We start from the raw sequence: 22,523 nt of genomic DNA on the forward strand, positions 1-22,523 counted from the left end.
ATGTGTCAGTCATGGATTGGAGTAAAAGCGATTGCACTTGATGCTGAAGAGGGCGTGACTGAGGGTATATCAGGGGATATGGTGAAGCAATCTGTTCCATTGTTAGGGTTGTGAAAAAACCTGTAAAGGACGTGTGAGTGAAAAATAACTGTGAGTGTTTTGTGTAATCCCTGTCTGTCTATTAACTGTCACATCTGTAATTCATAGACTAAAATCTGTGAGTTGTCGCTATCAGCCAGCACCAACCCCAGACTACATTGCACTACTGTTTCACTAATTGCTGTATAATTCACCACTTGCACTAAGAGCACTCACTGTTGGATATTGTGTGTGTGTATAGTGTGTGGTATTATTATTACAGGACTGAACCCTGTGGTTTTAACTGTGCCATACAAATCGTTTTGTAGGGCCAGTTATTTACTATTTTGCTTTCAAGCAACTAGCCTAATAAAAGAGCTGTTTTTCACTATGAGCTGTCTTGTGTCTGTTATTCCTGAGCACTGCATCAACTCTACACCTGCACACTGCAAACTCTTTATCGCACCATCTCAGGGACACGAAAAAACGAACAAGCAGGCAGTGAAATTTAATTCCTCCCCTATCCAACAGCTGTACTGCAAACTGTACTGCAAATTATGGTGGCCCACAACGAAGTGCATTTATCATGTTTATTCAGTCACAGGCCCAGAATGACACTGCAGTGTGGTCATGTTTACACGATAACGAACTGCTTGTTGTGGTGCTTAGAAATGCATAACCAAATTTTGGGAGTTGTTTGAGGACCAGCTGGAGTTTTCTCACAGACCACAGGTTGGGAACCACTTGCCTACCATGCATTACTAGCCTCGTTGTCAAGATAAAAGACATTTAAAAAATGGCTTGCATGATTAGACAACAAGCTGAACTGTCCAGGTTAATAAAAATATTTCAGTAGTATTAAACTTCGTATAAAATGGTATAAAGCAAGGTAACATTTAGAGTTGTTATCATGCTGTATCAATTGCTGACCCCCCAAAAAAACTTTAGATTTCAGATAGATAACATATACCAAAAAGGTCTTGTTTTTTGGGGGTTTTTTTTGCCTTGTTTTATTTTACATAAACATTTTCACACCACTTTTTATATTATAGACTTTTGCTTTTGTAGTTTCTTTATAAAGGATCAAACTAATTTTAAAAATGCACTACGTTAGTGAATACTTCTACACAGAGAGAGTAATCTTAAGCAGAAAGCATCTTGTTAGGGAACAATTCTACATATACAATTAAATTCCTAAAAGATCCAAAAGAAACTATTGATGTTAGACTTCAAGCTGCACGGCACGATAAACGTGGCATACGCTGACATACATCGAGTTACCGTGAGTTTACCACGGTAACGGACTGATTTTCCATTGAACCCACTGTTGCTCCCCCTGTTGTTGCCATTTTATAACTTACAATACTATAGTGTTTTTGTTTTTGAAATGTATCTTCATAAATTCCTTTCACCTTTTAAAGATTTTAATGAAGCCGTCCCTGAAAAAAAAAGGCTAGACAGTAATGCGTTGAAGGCACGAGTGCAGCTTTCAGTGAAGAGTAAAAGACACAGGCCCTCACGAGCCAGGCTGCAGGACAGTGTCAGCTCCACTGATGGGAAGGACAGCCTGGAGAGGAGGGTAAGAGACAGAGAACCTGAGACTGGGTATTAAATATGCAGCTTTTTCAAATCATACGATATTGAAATATTTGAAATAAAACAGCTGCAGATATCATTCTGCCAGTTTCTGTCCTGTACCCTGGAGTTTGAAGACAGCATTACAAATGTAATTTAGTTTTTCTGGCACCCCTACTTTAATGAAATGTCACAAGCTTATTTTTAGACTGAACATGCCCTGCCTACAGCCTCAAGCTTTAGAAAGTGGTAGTAAAAGTAATTGGCAAAAAAAAACAAAAAAAAAAACACATCTCTTGAAATTTGTCAGCTTCCAGACAGACTTCAATAAAAATGATTTTTTTGCCAAAAAAATGTTCAGAGTGAGTTCAGAGTGTACTGCCATCTCAGGATGTTTTTAATGCTGGGCATTTTTCAGTCTTCTATGGGGGAGTTTCCATGTGTGGTTGCAAGTGAAGTGGCGATGCGCGTGCACATGTGGAGAGAACAGCTCGAGAGGAAAAAACGGAAAAAAGAGAGGGATAGGGTAAATCTCAATTTACTTGTGAGCATGATGTAAAAAACAAGGTAAATTCACACCTATTTTCACATGGAAACCCACACTTCACGTGAAAACAACCACTGCTCTCAATACAGACAGCCTTGGGAGCATACGTGGAAGGTGTCTGGTGTCTGGTGATCTGCAATAGCTCGGTTGGACAGTTTCATTATATACCTCTGGGTTAATTATTTTCTTTTTTCTTTAATTAATAAGTTGTGTGATAAATTAGTTGAAATATTAGTCACGACTAACGACATGCCACCCCACCAATGAAAAACAATTTGAGCAAGAGTAGTAAAACACATTATTAAACAACCAGGCACGAGGCATTTACAAATCACAGCTTTATTACATGAGCTTAACATTGAGCATTAAAGTTTCAGTCAAACAAGATGTCATCTGACAGCCATGGATTTCCAGGTGAGATTCTCTGCATGGAAACCACATTTTCACAAGCTGTCTGCGAAAACAGCATGAGAACTCTATGCATGGCTAATTTGCATATCGACTGCCTCCTTTCCCCTTCATTTGCATGATGTCAGGTGAAAAGAGGGTAAAATAAACTGAGCCAATGGGAACCCGAAATGTATAGGGTCATTTTTCATTTGGCTCGAGCACAATGTCTCGAGTAAAATTAGAACACACGTGGAAACTCCCCCATTGAGATGTGAAAGCTACAATCTCTGACTAACAATGCCACCTTTTTTTGTTACAACCTAGTTTTCAGTTCACTGAGCTACTAAACTCTATAGTTACAAGTTGGACTTATCGTATTTAATATTTAAAGTAGAGTTTATTTTTGCAAGCTATATACACTAGAAAGACTGCAGAATTAAGGCATTTAAACATTCCAGTTTATCTATAACGAGGAATTCACCATTAACCCTAAATGGCACTTAAAACAGACACTTGTTACACTAGTTTCAAGCTGCGTCCTTCATGCTCAACTTCAGAGATAATTACTGTATTTTTAAACAAGTCCCCTCTCCTGCCTGCCTCCACTGTACATCTTGCCTGCTTGGCAATCACAGTGTTCTAGAAAAGCTACAGGCAGTTTCATTAAAATGAAGATTGTACGATGTCAGCAAGCATTCACTTACCAACACGATTTTCTGGCATCATTAACCATTTACTGTGTTTTTTTTTTGTTTTGTTTTGTTTTTTTAAAACCTGTTATCCAAAAGAAAATAGACCTTTGAGAGCATGATTGATATTTTCTTGTTACCTTACTTCCTCAGGCTTCGGCTGGTTCTGGCAGCCTTTTGCGTAGTGCCGGGTCCCCTCTCCCTGCGACTCTGAGAACCTGTTCACCTGCATCAGACTCAGGTGCCTCACTGTCCCCTGCAACCCTCTCATCTGAATATATACCAGAAAACCAGGAGGAAGGGCAGGAGCACCATCACCCACAGCAGAATAAAGAAAGGGAAAGTATTAAAATGTTCTAAAAGGGCACCTGCATATGCAGTATGCCCCTCCCTTTTCAGTAAAGTGTTTTAATACAATACATGATACCAGTTCAAGTTTCTATTGAGTTTCAGCTGGCTTATGTTTTTTGTTTTAAGGTTGGTAAACTGAATTTGCTTTTAATATGTCATGATGACAATGAAATCCAGAAAACCAGTAAACACACAAATTACTTCTGAAATTCATTTACATGCCTTTTTATAGTACTGTGGAATGGTGATGGGCAATTCACTGTCACACAGGAGACAAAACTTTATTTGCTACACTGCTCAGGCGCACTGATTTATTTTTGCCTGCAGAGGGCACTGTTGTCCATAGCCTGAATACTGCCAACAGTAAACAGGAACACAGGGTTACCAATACCGGTGTACAGTCCAGTGCACATATTCCTGTAAAGTGCTCAAAATAATAATGAAAACATAAGGCACAAAGAAAAAGGGAAACAAAACTCTGTTAAGAAAACTATAAAATAATGGTGCTGTACTCTGCAACGTTTCCCCGACCGTCGCTGACCACACGGTCTGGGTCTTCGTCCTACACTCTACCGTTCCCTCAGACTACGGTTTATACTTTTGGGGCCTGCCCATGGTTTCTCCGCTAACCCTATATTTCTTTTATTTTCTTTCCATTCTCCGGACGTTCGCAGAAATAGAGCTTCCGCTCGCTCGTTTGTTGTCCTATAAGGGCAGACCTGAGGGAACAACAGAGTGCTATTTTATAGGCCCAACAATCCCCCAAGGCATGCCTCTCAACCATTCAGAGAGAAGGAGAGACCAGGCACCCTCGTTCCAGCTCTCTGTGTCATCTCCATGACCACCACTGACAGGCGGATCTTACAGGGCTGCTGCCCTCTTCCTGCAGAACCACACCTGCGCCAGACAGTCAGCACAGATCTCCCATTATAAGTGCACAAACTCTACATGCAGCATTTAAGATTACACTAAGATTATACCAGCCTTACTATATTAAAATACATTTTTAAAAATGTTTTACAGAAAATTATTTGTAAGTTTCCAGCAGTTTTCTTTTTTTTCTTAGTTCATCTACTCAGGCTGTGACCTAGTTGTTGTGCACGTTAGTAATCTGACTGTGTGTTGAACATATCTGACTTTGCAGATCTTCAGTCTCCAGTGCTTTCCAGCCCTTCCCTTGGACAGGAAGAAAAGGCTAAAAGAAAGCTTATTGGCCTTGGGTAACATATTCAATACATACCTGAGCTATTTCCTTAATCACACTCTTAATCAAATGTAGAACTAGAGAATTACTCATGGAAAGTCATGCAATTGACCTCATGCAGAGTATTAAGACAAATAAAAAAAAAGGTTTTGTAATATACTGATAATGTCAATAAAAGGAATTAAGAGCTGTATCACATCCTACACGTGAAGTTAAGTTTGGTTTGAATGTTTGCTTTGTAATCACAGGGCTCCCCAGCGATGGAGCGCTGGCAACGGGAAGAAGGAAAGACAGAATGATAAAGAAGCTAAAAGCTTATCATCTGAAAGCAGGTATGTAGAAAACAGCATCACACCAGAACTGTGAATATGTCAGTACAAATAGGAACCGGGCTGAAAGTATACCAAAACATCTGCTTTGTTAACATTTCTGTAATTAGTAAACTAGGAATTTGAATCCATAAAGCATATTTAGTCATTTCCTGCCTTCACTCAGTGGCCAGCATTTACCAGCAAGCTGTATCTCATTTAAGATATTAAAAGCCACTGCCATTTCTAACTAATTAGAAGCCACGTTCTTTCTAACTTAATTTGCACTATTTTGCCATTTTGTTTTGATACATGCATTATTGGTTTTAAAAATCATATATTATTTCTTATTTCATATATTTTTATTTCTGCCTGGTTTATCATTTTGTCACACTACTTTATGCAGTCCTGGATTGTTTATTTCATTTCACAATTCATAGAGCTACTTGTGCAGGTTTGTGCTACTAGAAGTGGTGGCGATTGGGGTGTTAGAAACATCATGATGAAGAAAGAACTCAGTATGTCACTTACTTGGAAAAATTAGTCAAGGGTTCACTTGAGTTGCTCTGCTGCAGGATTCTACAGCTGCAGCCAAAAGGTTTGCATCACCCTATAGAATTAACTAATTGCTTCATAAAGTCAAATGAAACCTGGTGAATAAGGTTACATTAACATATTTAATTAAATACTACTTTGCAGTTTTCCATATACTTAACGAAAACTGACAAACAATTGAACAATGTGACGTTTCAAAATCTAACATGAAATACCGTACTACTGTTATGGCTTCCGGTAGACTTTTGCGATAGCATGTTGTAGTTTCTTTCACTACATGATGTTCAGTAAAAGATCAAAATGATGTCTCACTCCTAAAATTCAAGATGATGCAAAACCTTTGGCCATAGCTGTAGGTCTGCCTCATTCACTTGCTTGGAAGGGCTCTGCTGGCAGCTGCCTCTCTCCCTCTAATCAAAAGGGTGAGATCAGACAGAAGTAATTGCACTGAACCTCAGGGTATTTTACAGCTCTGAACAAAGCAGTGGATATGACACATGAAGTTGAAGTCATTAGGAAGACAAAAAATCAGCTTTGATTATTAAAAGATTTAATTTAGATCATGGTTTGAATAATGCTGTCACCTGGTGTTACCATGCAATGGAAGTTTTAGTTCCCTGTGTAGACCGTTATTTTTCACATGAAGCTCAAAGCATGCTAGGAAATGTTTTTTAAGTATTAATGGAAAATTCTGTCCTGTTCTAAGAGTAAATTTGTATGATGGTGTTATGCTTTTAGCAGCTTTAAAAGTGCACTAAAAATACAATTATGTTATGTTGACTTCTAATAGTGTCCAAATACCAGCCTTAGAAGCCATATCTTAGTTTTAGAAATGTATACAACGCTACATCCTTTTTTGATTTTTCAAATCGAACTTTGAAACATATCTCTAGGGCTTCTAAAGAGACCCAGGAACACTCTGTGAGTACAACCTCCTTAGAGGGAGCGATCTCCTCCCCCCTGCGCCCTTGTGTACTGATCCCCTGGTTTGGAGAAGGGGCCAATTATTCCACATCATCAAGCAACTTTCCCTCTCCCATCAGCTCGACAGAGCCTTCCTCTGAAAACAGCCCAGAAAAACACAAAGCCAAGGTATGGAAATATATAAACACATTGTAGACACTAATTAGTTTTTCATGACAGGCAGTCTCTAAAATCTGACTACCTGCAAGTCACTTCCCGCATCCCTGCCGTGCACTTTTCTATAGTGAGCTGATTAGCTCAGCAAAGTGCACTTTGTCTTCTGGGTCATTTGGGGTACTCGTTACTGCTGCCACCATATGTAAACCGAGCTGCAATTCTTTCCATTAATATGTTGCACCTGGCTCTACTTTACAATAATAGCCAGGTGCCGGTGATAATTAAACAATAAAATAATAAACAATTTAGGTTTGGCAGGGAGATTTTAACCCTCTACCTGCAACCAACACACATTTCCTGAGCACAGGGCTCACAAACCTGCCACATTTATATATATATATATATATATATATATATATATATATATATATATATATATATATATATATATATATATATATATACACACAGTGCCTATAGAAAGTCTACACCCCTTTTCAAATTTTATAGCCTAGAATTAAAATGCATTAAAATCTATAAATTCTACCCCACAACTTCCAAAAATATTTTACAGATTTGTAGAAAATTAATTAAAAATAAAAACTGAAATAGCTTGGTTGGCTAAGTCTCCACCCCCCTTGTAATAGCAATCCTAAATTAGCTCAGGTGTAACCAATCATCTTCAGAATTACACACCAAGTTAAGTGGCCTCCACCTGTGTTACATTGTAGTGATTCACATGATTTCAGGATAAATTCAGCAGTTCCTGTAGGTTCCCTCTGCTGGGTAGTGCATTTCAAAGCAAAGACTCACCATTGAGCACCAAGGCGCTTTCAAAAGAACTCCAGGACAAAGTTGTTGAAAGGCATAGATCAGGGGATGGGTATAAACATATCAAAGGCCTTGAATAACCCTTGGAGCATGGTCACAACGATTATTAAGAAGTTGAAGGTGTATGGCACCACCAAGACTGTGCATAGATCAGGCCGTCCCTCTAAACTGGATGACCGAGCAAGGAGACTGATCAGAGAAGCTACCAAGAGGCCAGTGGCAACTTTGCAAGATCTACAGGCTTTTATGGCCAAGACTGGTCAAAGTGTGCATGGAACAACAATATCCCAAGTACTCCATAAATCTGGCCTGTATGGTAGGGTGGCAAGAAGGAAGCCATTACTCAAGAAAGCCCATCTTGAATCCCATTTGAAGTATGCAAAAAAACACTCAGGAGATTCTGTAGCCATGTGGCAAAACATTTTTTGGTCTGACAAAACAAAAATGGAACTTTTTGGCCTAAGTGCAAAGCGTTATGTTTGTCGCAAACCCAACACAGGCCATCACCCAAAGAACACCATCCCTACTGTGAAGCATGGTGGTGGCAGCATCATGTCATGGGGATGTTTCTCATCGGCAGGGACTGGGGCAGTTGTCAGTATAGAAGGGAAAATGAATGGAGCAAAGTACAGGGAAGTCCTTAAGGAAAACCAGCTGCCTTCTGCAAGAAAGCTGAAGCTGGGATGTAAGTTCACCTTTCAGCATGACAACGATCCAAAGCACACAGCCAAAGCTACACTGGAGTGGCTAAGGAACAAAAAGGTAAATGTCCTTGAGTGGCCCAGTCAGAGCTCCAACCTAAATCCAATCGAAAATTTGTGGCATGACTTGAAGATTGCTGTCAATTGCATTTCTATGAAGGACTGATTTTATTCTAAGATTTCAAAAACTGAGAGGAGGAAACTCAGGCATATAAGAAGTCCTCAACTCAGCAGAGTTAATGTCATTTCAGACAAATTGGCCAGTCAACTGTTTCGCATACTTCATTCAATTGAGGCATTTGTAGATCTGGACGAGTCGAATGACAACAGCAATGTTGCTGAGCTTTCCATGTGGATTCGATGTGTAGATTGCATAATCCACCTGGAGGCACTCTATGCAAAGCTAGATAATGAGATAGTCTGAAGGCTGTGATGAACAAAGTGGTGCATATTGTTAATTTTATATGTGTGCAACCACTGCACCACCGGCAGTTTATTGAACTTGAGTCAACTTGATACTGAATATGGGAACCTCATCTTACACGCTGAAGTACCGTACATTGGCTAAGGTACTTAGTCAGTGGTCCCATGAACAGGCTGAACCTGACAATGAACAGTGGGCACTGGATTTGACATTTCTCACTGATATCACGGGTCATCTCAACACGCTAAACTTAGCTGTGCAGGTGACATATCACCTCTTACCTACCCTAATTGCCAGGGTCAGGAAATGTATGCTACAGTTACAGTTAACGCAAACTCAGTTGCAGTCTCATGATTTCACGCATTTCCCCCATCTGAAAGAAGCAATGAACAACTGCTTTGATGCCAGCGAGACAGAGTATGATGCATTCGTTCACGCAAGCATGCTTACTGGATTGGTGGAGCTGCTTACAACCCTGTTCGAATTTGACTTTGCCAACAGTGGATGCGTGCACTGGATGAAGACGTCATCAACCAGCTGAAGAAAGAGGGCATTCCCCAACTATGGCAAACCTTTCCAGGCCGTGTTCTCCACCTTTGCACTGCAAAGCTGTTGTCAGTTTTTGGTTCAACCTATACATGCGAACAGACATTCTCTGTGATGGAAAACGTCAAAAACAACAAACGGAATAGGCTGACAGATAGAAACCTCACTGCTGAGGTGTGATGTGCCTGCACCTCCCTTACTCCTAACTTCAAAAAACTGGTGGAAAATATGATCACTCAGAAGTCGCGTTAAGTATTATATTTATGACTTTAAATGTTTTTTTCTTTTGTACTGATGTGTTCAATCCTTAATTCTACATTCTTAGTGTTTATATAGTGTAATATATAGCTCTTTATCATTTTGGTTTTTAATTGTGGTAAAGGTGGTCTTGTGGCTCATGGAGTTGTTTGAGGGCAGGACCTGCGGCCCTCTGATTAGCTTAGGTTGTCCACCACTGTGTTAAGGGATATTTTGCACTGTATGTGTACAGATTCTTGATGAGGGCCAGTCACCGAAATACAACCAGTGGCAGAATCGAACCGTTCTCGAATGGAGCTGCCAACAGGTTTCACATTGGTTGATGGGGCTGAACTTGGAACAATACATACCGGAGTTCACTGCCAAAAACATTGATGGGAAGCAGCTTCTTCAGCTAGATGGGAGCAAACTGAAGGTATTAATGTTATCATATTAAAGCTGTATATGGGTATTTGTGTTTAGGTTATTTTTTATTATTATTATTACCAACCGAAAAACAGTCAGTCATTTTTTGCTAACCTAATAATTACCAGTACAAAACTGCAATGCTGTGGATTGCTTAAGAACATAAGAAAGTTTACAAATGAGAGGAAGCCATTCGGCCCATCTTGCTCGTTTGGTTGTTAGTAGCTTATTGATCTCAAAATCTCATCAAGCAGCTTCTTGAAGGATCCCAGGGTGTCAGCTTCAACAACATTACTGGGGAGTTGATTCCAGACTCTCACAATTCTCTGTGTAAAAAAGTGCCTCCTATTTTCCGTTCTGAATGCCCCTTTGTCTAAACTCCATTTGTGACCCCTGGTCCTTGTTTCTTTTTTCAGGCTGAAAAAGTCCCTTGGGTCGACACTGTCAATACCTTTTAGAATTCTGAATGCTTGAATTAGGTCGCCACGTAGTCCTCTTTGTTCAAGACTGAACAGATTCAATTCTTTTAGCCTGTCTGCATATGACATGCCTTTTAAGCCCGGAATAATTCTGGTTGCTCTTCTTTGCACTCTTTCTAGAGCAGCAATATCTTTTTTATAGCGAGGTGACCAGAACTGCACACAATATTCAAGATGAGGTCTTACTAGTGCATTGTACAGTTTTAACATTACTTCCCTTGATTTAAATTCAACACTTTTCACAATGTATCCGAGCATCTTGTTAGCCATTTTTATAGCTTCCCCACATTGTCTAGATGAAGACATTTCTGAGTCAACAAAAACTCCTAGGTCTTTTTCATAGATTCCTTCTCCAATTTCAGTATCTCCCATATCATATTTATAATGTACATTTTTATTTCCTGCGTGCAGTACCTTACACTTTTCTCTATTAAATGTCATTTGCCATGTGTCTGCCCAGTTATGAATCTTGTCTAGATCATTTTGAATGACCTTTGCTGCTGCAACAGTGTTTGCCACTCCTCCTACTTTTGTGTCGTCTGCAAATTTAACAAGTTTGCTTACTATACCAGAATCTAAATCATTAATGTAGATTAGGAATAGCAGAGGACCTAATACTGATCCCTGTGGTACACCGCTGGTTACCACACTCCATTCTGAGGTTTTTCCTCTAATCAGTACTTTCTGTTTTCTACATGTTAACCACTCCCTAATCCATGTACATGTGTTTCCTTGAATCCCAACTGCGTTCAGTTTGAGAATTAATCTTTTGTGTGGGACTTTGTCAAAAGCTTTCTGGAAATCTAAATAAACCATGTCATATGCTTTGCAATTATCCATTATCGATGTTGCATCCTCAAAAAAATCAAGCAAGTTAGTTAGACACGATCTCCCTTTCCTAAAACCATGTTGACTGTCTCCCAGGACCCTGTTACCATATAGGTAATTTTCCATTTTGGATCTTATTATAGTTTCCATAAGTTTGCATATAATAGAAGTCAGGCTTACTGGTCTGTAGTTACCTGGTTCAGTTTTGTTTCCCTTTTTGTGGATCGGTATTACGTTTGCAATTTTCCAGTCTGTCGGTACCACCCCTGTGTCAAGAGACTGCTGCATGATCTTGGTTAGCGGTTTGTAAATGACTTCTTTCATTTCTTTGAGTACTACTGGGAGGATCTCATCCGGCCCAGGGGATTTGTTTATTTTAAGAGCTCCTAGTCCCTTTAACACTTCTGCCTCAGTTATGCTAAAGTTATTTAAAACTGGATAGGAACTGGATGACATGTGGGGCATGTTGTCAGTATCTTCCTTTGTAAAAACTTGTGAAAAGTAATCATTTAATATATTTGCTATTTTTTTTCTTCATCTACGATTTTGCCATTTGTATCTCTTAAACATTTAATCTCCTCTTTGAATGTTCGCTTGCTGTTGTAATATTGGAAAAACATTTTGGAATTGGTTTTAGCTCCCTTAGCAATGTTTATTTCTATTTCTCTCTTGGCCTTTCTAACTTCCTTTTTGACTTGCGTTTGCAGTTCTGTGTACTCTTTCTGCGTACTTTCTTTTTGGTCCTTTTTTAATGCTCTGTAAAGTGCCTTTTTTCGCTGAATATTTTTTTTTAATTGATCTATTAAACCATTTTGGCAATTTAGTTTTACATTTAGATTTGTCTACTTTAGGGATATAATTGTTTTGCGCCTCTAGTACTACATTTTTGAAGAACAACCATCCTTTTTCTGTGGGTGTTTTCTCTATTTTACTCCAATCTACTTCTGTAAGTCTCTGTTTCATACCTTCATAGTTTGCTTTTCTAAAATTGTAAACCTTTAGTAAAGCTTTAGTCATTACTTTTGGGGTTTTAAAAAACACTTCAAATGAGACCATGTTGTGGTCTGAGTTTGCCAGTGGTTCTCTGACCTCTGTTTTAGTTATTCTATCTTCGTTATTTGAAAAGACTAAATCAAGGCATGCCTCCCCTCTAGTCGGTGCCTTGACAAATTGTGTTAGGAAGCAGTCATTTGTCATTTCCACCATTTCTATTTCATCCTTCGCGCTACCCACCGGGTTTTCCCATTTTATTTGGGGGAAGTTGAAATCCCCCATTAGTATGGCTTCTCCTTTGCTACACGCATTTCTAATGTCATTGTATAACAGATTATTTTGCTCACCGTCTGAATCTGGCGGTCTATAGCATGCTCCTATTATTATGCCCTTTGAATTTTTGTCCGTTATTCTGACCCATATTGATTCGGCTTTATTTTCTTTGTCCAGGTTTAACACCTGGGCTTCAAGACTGTTTCTTATGTATAGCGCTACCCCTCCTCCTCTTCTGTCCTGCCTGTCTTTCCTATACAGTGTATACCCACAAATATTATATTCGTCCCCATCACTCTCTGTGACAGGGTCTTCCTCGGGTCACACGCGTGGGTAGCCGCTGTTCAAGCATACAGAGAGACAGAGGTGGTGTTGAAACGCCGGCACAGGCGCGCAGGATTTATTAACAACAAAAACAAAGTGAAAGTAAAATAAAGGCGGTCATGTGACGTTACCAGCGATGGTAACGCACAGAGGACAGATACAGAAAACCGTACAAAAAGTGCAAAATAAAACACAATACCCCAAACTATAACTCAAAAAGGTGCCGTGAAAACGGCAGGCCTTGCAGCAGCTAAACAATTAAATCAATATTAACAATTAACAAAAAGACATACAATAAACTACATATTCCATTGTGCAAGGCTTACGCTTTGCCACATATCCTCCCGCTCAGAATGGAACCCATAGGGGTCCATTCGACAAAACAAAAAAAAAAACACAAGGGTGGGTGGGAGGGAACATTAGAGCCAGGTGCAACCTCCATACCATCATACCAGACACCAGGCTCCAACGTCAGCATTGCTATAAACAATAAACATGCACACACATACAACCACTATCCATATACCAATAATTAACAACAATACACCCAGAATTATTATCCCCTAAACCCAGTGTCCCTTCACGGGGCTCCTCTCCAGAGGATTGACCCGCCTCCTTCTGTGACGATCCCCCACAAACGACAGGTCCTCCTTCGCTGACGCTCGGCAGGCAGTTCCTCCCGCTGGCGTCCGGGCAGGCAGTCTCTCCTCCTCCCTCGCCAGCTTCCAGGACCGGAACTCCTCCTTCTGCAGCTCTCGGGAACGGACCCTCCTCGGCCTCTCTGGCGTTCGGGCAGGATGTCTCGGCTCCTTCACAGTGCCTTTAAGGACAGCGGCTCCATCCCTCTCCTTCAGCAGCCCCTCAGGGTTACCTGCGGTCTGCCCTTGTCCCCCCCAAAAAATTTCAGGGGTTTGCTCCTCCTGTCTCTCTGTAGCCATCTAGCCTTGCTTCGGCAGGATGCAGCGGAATCCACTTCCGACACCATATGTGACAGGGTCTTCCTCGGGTCACGCGTGTGGGTCGCCGCTGTTCAAGCATACAGAGAGACAGAGGTGGTGTTGAAACGCCGGCACAGGCGCGCAGGATTTATTAACAACAAACAAAGTGAAAGTAAAATAAAGGCGGTCATGTGACGTTACCAGCGATGGTAACGCACAGAGGACAGATACAGAAAACCGTACAAAAAGTGCAAAATAAAACACAATACCCCAAACTATAACTCAAAAGGTGCCGTGAAAACGGCAGGCCTTGCAGCAGCTAAACAATTAAATCAATATTAACAATTAACAAAAAGACATACAATAAACTACATATTCCATTGTGCAAGGCTTACGCTTTGCCACACTCTCAGACAACCACGTTTCTGTAACACCTATCACATCATAGTTACCTGTTAGTGCAGTAGCTTCAAGTTCTAGAATTTTGTTTCTGATACTTCTAGCATTTAGATAAATACATTTAATGGTTGTCTTACCTGAGTTGTTGTTCTTGTTTTGATGCGGTCTCCCTTCTGTTTTTTTGTTGATTTCTCCCCCCTTCCTTTCTAGTTTAAATGCTTCTGAACCTGCTCGAGGATCTTTTCTCCAAGTAGACTGGTTCCCTTGTTATTTAAGTGCAGTCCATCCCGTCTATACAGATAGTCCTTGTTGTAGAATGTGGTCCAATGATCAAGATAGGTGAAGCCTTCCCGTGTGCACCACGTCTTCAGCCATGCGTTTTGATTAATTATTTCCAGCTGTCCATATGGTCCTTTGCAAGGTGCCGGTAGTATACCAGAAAATACCACAGTTTTGGTTTTCTCTTTTAATTTCCTTCCTAGCTCTCTGAATTTGTTTTGCAGGGATTTTGGTCTGTCTCTTCCAATGTTGTTTGTACCGATGTGGACGACTACTACCGGGTCGTCTCCTGTTCATTCTAGGAGCCTGTCCACGTTCTCAGTGATGTGCTTGACCGAGGCTCCCGGAAGGCAGCACACTGTTGTAGTAAGGGGGTCCAAACTGCGAATTGAACTTGCTGTGTTTCTCAATATGGAGTCCCCAACAATCATGACCTCCCTTCTTTTTGCTGTCTGGTCACCACTGTCAATGGGGTCCTGGATGTTGTTCCTTTCATTCTCTTGTTGTTGGTTTTGCTCATCAAAATTCTGAAGTGACTCAAATCTGTTGGTTGTTTTGATTTCTGGTGGTTGTGTTTGACGAAGTTTCTTTTTTTCCCTGCTTCTGCCTACCTGAACCCAGCTGTTCTGACCTTCTATCTCCCTGGTGGCTTTCAGTCTGTTAGGGGTGATGCAGACTTCCATGAATTGTGGGTGTGCCAGTTCCTCAAGATCCTGTTGCTGTCTCACTTCTTCCAGCTCCATTTCTAGCATACTTACTAGTTTATGCAAATCCTGGATCGCGCGGCACTTTACGCACACTTGGTTTAGCTCCGCTGGGTTTTCTCGGATTTCCCACATCAAGCAGGTGTCACAGATTACTGGCTTGAAGACCATGTTGAGGTTTTTTTTTTGAAGTTTAGTTTCTTCTGCAGCTGTCAGCCTGCTTTCAAACTGCTTCTAAACTGCTCTGTACTTTTCCACGCCTGTACTTCTCCCACTCGCTGTCGCTTCCACTCGCTGTCGCTGGGAAGACTGCCTCGTTTAACTGCGTTGTTCTGCTGTGCTGTTGGCTCCTCCCCTCGCCCGTGTCTCAGAACAGCGCTGAATTTGAATCAGCTGCTCCGAGTTTCAGCTTGTTTGTTATCAGAAAAACACACGCGGCTGTTTGACTTTGAGCTGCTGCTGTGTTTCCCCAATGTCCTCTGTTTTCTGATTAAAGCAATTCAAGATGCAATTTCTCCTTTCTGCTTCTAAACTGCTCTGTACTTTTCCACGCCTGTACTTCTCCCACTCGCTGTCGCTTCCACTCGCTGTCGCTGGGAAGACTGCCTCGTTTAACTGCGTTGTTCTGCTGTGCTGTTGGCTCCTCCCCTCGCCCGTGTCTCAGAACGGCGCTGAATTTGAATCAGCTGCTCTGAGTTTCAGCTTGTTTGTTATCAGAAAAACACACGCGGCTGTTTGACTTTGAGCTGCTGCTGTGTTTCCCCAATGTCCTCTGTTTTCTGATTAAAGCAATTCAAGATGCAATTTCTCCTTTCTGCTTCTAAACTGCTCTGTACTTTTCCACGCCTGTACTTCTCCCACTCGCTGTCGCTTCCACTCGCTGTCGCTGGGAAGACTGCCCCGTTTAACTGCGTTGTTCTGCTGTGCTGTTGGCTCCTCCCCTCGCCCGTGTCTCAGAACAGCGCTGAATTTGAATCAGCTGCTCCGGGTTTCAGCTTGTTTGTTATCAGAAAAACACACGCGGCTGTTTGACTTTGAGCTGCTGCTGTGTTTCCCCAATGTCCTCTGTTTTCTGATTAAAGCAATTCAAGATGCAATTTCTCCTTTCTGCTTCTAAACTGCTCTGTACTTTTCCACGCCTGTACTTCTCCCACTCGCTGTCGCTTCCACTCGCTGTCGCTGGGTAGACTGCCTCGTTTAACTGCGTTGTTCTGCTGTGCTGTTGGCTCCTCCCCTCGCCCGTGTCTCAGAACAGCGCTGAATTTGAATCAGCTGCTCCGAGTTTCAGCTTGTTTGTTTTCAGAAAAACACACGCGGCTGTCTGACTTTGAGCTGCTGCTGTGTTTCCCCAATGTCCTCTGTTTTCTGATTAAAGCAATTTAAGATGCAATTTCTCCTTTCTGCTTCTAAACTGCTCTGTACTTTTCCACGGCTGTACTTCTCCCACTCGCTTCCACTCGCTGTCGCTGGGTGTTGGTGGGCACATATCATGAGATACAGAAACTACATTTTGATTGACTAGTCCAGATCACAATAAAGTGCTTTGTGAAACACTGTGCCAACAAGAAGTTTTCCTTTATAGACAGTGGCAACAGAGGATCCCTGAATGATGCTGCCATCGTCGGCATACACTTGGGTCACTATTGGTTCCTTAGAGTGAATGTTCTTAATCAGAATAACCAATGAGTGAAATGGAGGAAACATACCAGGAAGATAAATCAAGCATTTGATCTTAAGATGCATTTTGCAATGTACATGTTTCACCTACCTTAACAGTACATAAGAACATGCTTACGTTTGCACAAATTAATGAATGAGACTAGTGAAGAGAAAGAAAACAGTATAGACATTAATAAACTGTGACATTCTTTTTGAACCTCTGATGCAGTATCCCACATTATCCCTTAAAGGGACATGTTTATTTACAAACAATTACACTACTTACCTCTGATCCAGGCATATCGTCAGGATTGTAATTTATGAATTTCCAACCATTAGGGTGACATCCTCCCCACAAATCTCCAGTTTCACAATCCACTTCTATATTATCTATCAGTGTTCCCAAATGTATTGCCTGTTAATCAATATAGAAGGGTTTAAGGTGGTCTTACTACGTTTCTGTACAGTATATTGTCCAGCAACCTTGCTAAAAAGTATGGCAAATTGATGCACAATGACCAACAGAAACAGCATAGTCCACATTTTTTTTTTGTATCTGCCAGCAATACTGGCTGCATTGGCCATTGCACTTCCTTGGGATTGGAAGGAAAGCCAACCCTTACTGCTTAGTTGACAACAAGTCAAGGTGGAAACTTGCCTCCAGGGCTCAGTAGCTTGGAAACAGCTTGGCAAGTGACAAGGGGCAAGTGGCATGACAGCAGGATTAGAGGTCACACTGGAGACGTCGCCCACTGATATTCAGGCAACCTGATCACTACATGGATTGCAGCAGTGAGGCAGAATGAAGGGTTCAATTAATTTACTACAGTATTTCATAATCTACCACTCTGTATCCTGTCTTATTCTCAAATAAGGTTTTGGTTACCCTACTCCTGTAAATGGGGGCCTATTGCACCTATAAAGCATAAATATCTCAATGAAAGAAACATGCATACATTTACTTTTATATTTTAAATACTGTATAAACAGGACAGGTTTGCAAGTTTTTTTCTTTTGGTTGTTCATCTTACCTTTATAGGAGTCAATGTATAATTTTTGTTGATCTCCATGACATGAACAGCGCTATCAATAGCGTAGACATCAAACGTAGACATACCTGGAACCGAATAAACTATTTGAAACAAGTCTTTCCAGCCATTATCAGTCTTCTGACTTTAAACTCATTCAAATTGTGTCATTACACCAGAAAACCAGCTGACCTGAGCGTTTGACTTAGGCATACAAGAACAGTACAAACCACATTTAAGTTATATTTTAAAAAATATGAATAAATAAAACAAAGCTAGATATGTTAAAGGAATGTGAAGCCTTCTTTGGTGATACAGTGTAAACGTACTTTTTGTCTGCAGAGATGTTTATCCCGTTTGCTCCATAGAACCCACTTGCAGCCTCCTTTACTTCTGTAGGGCTATAGTAGACCACGTTACACCATGCCATGCAAAAGAGAGTCTCCAAAGATCGCAGAAGGTGTTGCATGAAGTAATGATCATTAGTGGCATAAAAGCTCTCCGGTCCCAGTGTTACAATATCATTCACACTGCAAACAAAAGAGCATGAAGAACACAGCACATTAACCAAATAATCACAAGATTACAGCGTATGTACAGTGTTTGAACAAAAAGCACATCAAGAGCACTACTGCTACAACCACTACAGTAAGTTCATAGTTTATTAAACAGGACTTAATTCTACATCTTTTTGAAATAAAGAAAGGATAAAAACTTTCATTTGTCTCCTGGATTATGTAAATTACAGCCCTTTACTTTTTAGAACTGAAAAAAAAAAAAAAATGAAAATTACAAGCTTATCCAGTTTAATAAATAAAGCCAATTATATATATATATATATATATATATATATATATATATATATATATATATATATACCTCCACTGTGGTGCTGAATTGGGGGTGATTCACGACAAACAGGTACACTGTGTCATCTGCAAGTAGAATGATAGGGAAAGACGAACATGAGGCCCAGAATAAAAAAAACTCCAGCATTTCCAAATTTCAAAACAAAATGTAGTTAAAAGTAAAATTTGTACAACTAATTTTAAGAAATCTTCAGCACTGACCCGATAGAAAATTATGCACATGCCCAACCGCTATTCCAGCAACAGCTTTTCCAAAGAAAACAGACACATTCCCCATACCATTCTAGTGTTAACTGGCTCACTGGTGCGAGTCTTATTGTGTGGATTCACCCAGAATGCTTTGCTCAATAATACACTTATCAGTTTAAAACTAATGCTTTATTAAACATATCAAAGTCAGCATGAAGTACAAAGAAGGCACTTTATGTGCATAATTCGTTTTTTCAGAGTGTGCAGTCCTAATTCTAATAAACGATTTCTAAAGAATGGTTCTTCTGATAAGCTCACACAATACAAGCACCTGACCCCCCCCCCCCCCCCCCGATAATAAGCTGTATAACTACAAGACATTGACAGACAAGTACCTGCTTGCCTTCAGATTGAGTTTAATGAAATAGACAAAGCACAACAGAATATCAAATTGAAAACTATTAGAAAAACACTGAGATTACGTCACTCACTTGAGAGATCTATTACCTTCTTTGTCGATGTACGTGCTGATTCCATGTGGGTTAAATGAATCCACATCAAACCCTCGACTTATCCTCAGCTCAGTGGGTCTGGGTTTCTGATCCTCCAGACCCAAAATAAAGATCTTCCCTGGACTATCAAGAGCAAAGCTTGGAGTTTCTGGATATTTTAACCCCTACAACATAACAGACATTACCATAAAGACCACTTTCAGACACAAAATGTCTCGTTTTCAATCACTTGACAACACCCACAATTTGCAATTTTAACAAATCTGTCTCTGTAAAGATTTACAATTATCCTCAACCAACGGGAGCACCAAACAAGCGAGCGAATAATCTTCGACTGACAGCGACTAAGAAAAAAAAAAAAAAAAAAAAAAAAACATACCCCTTGAAACACTTTTTCCTTAAACTTTATTTTTTGCAGTTCATTATCTACCCATTTTAATTCACCATTCCTGAAATATCAAAATGAAAATTATATTCAAGATTCTTTAATATTGACGTTATTATTATTCATTAAATTCAGTTGCAATTTGAACCTTAACACCTGTTTACTGTCTTTGTTATTACATACATTAATATCCATGTATTATAAAAAAAAAAAAAATAGATGGGCTTCAGTGAGTTAAAGGAAAATAATTAAAATTTGGGGTTTCTGTGACAGTTACTTGACCCAACAGTCTCATAGTTTATGACGTTTAATGACGTCACATAAACCGTAGATGGAATTATTGTCCTGCAACTCACTGAAGCCAATCTATTGTTCTCTCTCATCATCAAAAGCAAATGTGCTTTCTATAGTATACTACAGATTTGTTTGACAGTTCTGTGGCATTTTTTTATGTGGTTGCATAAACAAAGGCTGTGCATTTATGAACAACCTTACAGAGCTTATGAAAGCCAGTCCACTTGGGAGAATGGTGATGTCTTCAGAGCCATATTCTGTAAACAAGGAAAGAAAAAAGAAGTATTACACTTTCTAAAAAAAAATAATAATACTAATTTAAAAAGCACTGCACTAAGGTACTGAAAAATAAAAGCCAGTTGAAGGTCAAGGAAATTGGTTTTTAAGGTAAAGGTAAATGATCTAGTAATTGACTTTTCACTGTGCACTTTTAATGTTCAAATAAAAGTGTCAACCACCCTCTATTTTCAAAATTAACTGTCATCACATATTTTGCTAAGTTTGTCGACAGTGTGACCGTTTTGGCACATTTTAATAACAGCCATAAGTTGCACCTTGCACACAGTCACTGTAGGGTTTTTGCAGATTACAAATTTCAGTAACTTAATGAGCTGATTAACATTTTAGATTGATAGGGGACTGAACACTTTTTCCATTTAGAGAATAAAATAATAAAAAAGGACCATCCACAACACAATACAGTATTATTTATCCCAATAAAGTGTATGAAACTCTCAGTATAATGCAGTAATACCGAGCACAGTATGTACTTAAATGTTTATGCTTACCTATGCCTTTAAGTAAGTGACAGTTGGATAGATGCTTTTGCTCTACCTCTCTGGAAGTCCATACTCTTTTTCTGCAAAAAGAAAACCTCTTAATACTGACTTGAATCTATTTTGGCAGCCCAGTTATTGGCCTTTTCAACAAATGCTGAAAAGCCATGCCATGGCAGCAGTTCAGAGCTTTCTCCAAGAAACAGATGGCTGGTTTTACAACTCTTTGGAAATGCACTAAATGAGGAATGTAATCTAGAAAAAAAAAAAAAAAAAAAAAAAAAACACTATCTATATGTAGGAATAACTTTTTTTCTGGGACAATTCTAGGAAACAAATCCACAGATTTTATTTTGAAGCTGGAAATATTGCAAGCTAGCTCAGGCAAATGTTGCAGGCTGCTTTCCAGTACACAACATGCAACTGCCTAATATTTCAGAAAGTTTACTAGACACAAATTGCATTTACTATCTAGGGCAACAGGGTTCTCCCCAGGAATTCTGTACAGCTGGTTGGCAGAACATTATAGCCAGTAGCACTTACGTTAAATATATTATAAAACAAAGAATCTAAATAAGATTTTTTTTAAGACGAGCATTCCCTGGTTCATTTTTATTTTGTTATGTATGTAGTGTTAAATCAAACATACTTTTTATTTACAATTGCAAAATATTTTAAATGTTGAAACTTGTCTCGACTCATTATTTAAAAATGTATGGCTTTAGCTATTCACTTAAAGTTTAAAAGGCGGTGTATTTTCTACATTAATTTTCTTCCAAATTTGTCTGGTTCTCTACATTACATGTCACCCCTCTTTGAGAGAGTTACAAGCCTTAGATTCATCATTAAAGGGCAGTATGTATGCTCCATAGGCGGACTTTGCCTGTTTTCAACTCTGCTCCATACTAAAACCCAGCAACATTAACAATGACGTAAATGTGAGATAAAAAAACAATATGTTATATTCCCCGTCTCTAGTTTACACCCCCCACCCCCCACTTTTATCGTTATTCTTCTTATTCTTTATTATTATTATTATTATTATGGAAATCCATCCAGATCTTTCATCACAGGAACGTATGCAAGTACAAGGTACAAAGTTTGAAACCGATTCACTCTTCTGTTTGGTTCTCACTCAGAACTGTATCCAGGCAAAGTGACACACGAATTTATAAAACCGACAAGTTGCCTGCTGTCTCTAGGCTACACGCCTTGCTACATAAAAACAAGAACAGGCTCGTTTTAACTCACATTCCAAAAGCTCCTGACGCGCACAATATTTTTTTTTTTTTTTTTAATAACAAAATGTAACTTCCTAAAAGTGCACACCCCTCGTGTGACGAACGCAGTTTCCACCATGCGTGGATTGTTGTGTCTTCGTGTTGTTTAATCATGGAAGTTATGCATAGACAATTAGTACAATTTTGAAGTGAAAACCACACTGAATTCTTTAGTTACTTTTACATAAAACTGTTGCTGTGCATATGAGGACACACATGCGTGCCGTGTGTACTTGTATTAACTAGTTACGGTATTCTTAAATGTAACAAGTACTAAAAAGAACAGTTACCTTACTTTAAATTTACTAATCGCTCTCCCAAAACAGCTAGTATGATGGCAATAATTGTAGTTACAACTACAATCTTTCCCAT

At 39.7% G+C, this 22,523-nt stretch overlaps 1 protein-coding gene and 1 pseudogene across 1 annotated transcript; one reads left to right on the top strand and one right to left on the bottom strand.

Moving 5' to 3' along the window:
• LOC121309514 (sterile alpha motif domain-containing protein 14-like) lies at window positions 1–9,973 on the top strand. Its single transcript, XM_041242486.1, has 9 exons — window positions 1–64; window positions 1,500–1,657; window positions 2,072–2,179; window positions 3,433–3,622; window positions 4,775–4,850; window positions 5,083–5,166; window positions 6,591–6,789; window positions 9,235–9,453; window positions 9,770–9,973. The coding sequence occupies exons 1-9, from the start codon at window positions 1–3 to the stop codon at window positions 9,971–9,973; spliced, it is 1,302 nt and encodes a 433-aa protein (XP_041098420.1).
• A 6,704-nt stretch (window positions 9,974–16,677) lies between these two features.
• LOC121308740 lies at window positions 16,678–22,523 on the bottom strand (annotated as a pseudogene).

This window comes from Polyodon spathula, chromosome 3 (assembly GCF_017654505.1).
Source record: "Polyodon spathula isolate WHYD16114869_AA chromosome 3, ASM1765450v1, whole genome shotgun sequence".
In the NCBI taxonomy this organism is placed as follows: Eukaryota; Metazoa; Chordata; class Actinopteri; order Acipenseriformes; family Polyodontidae; genus Polyodon; species Polyodon spathula.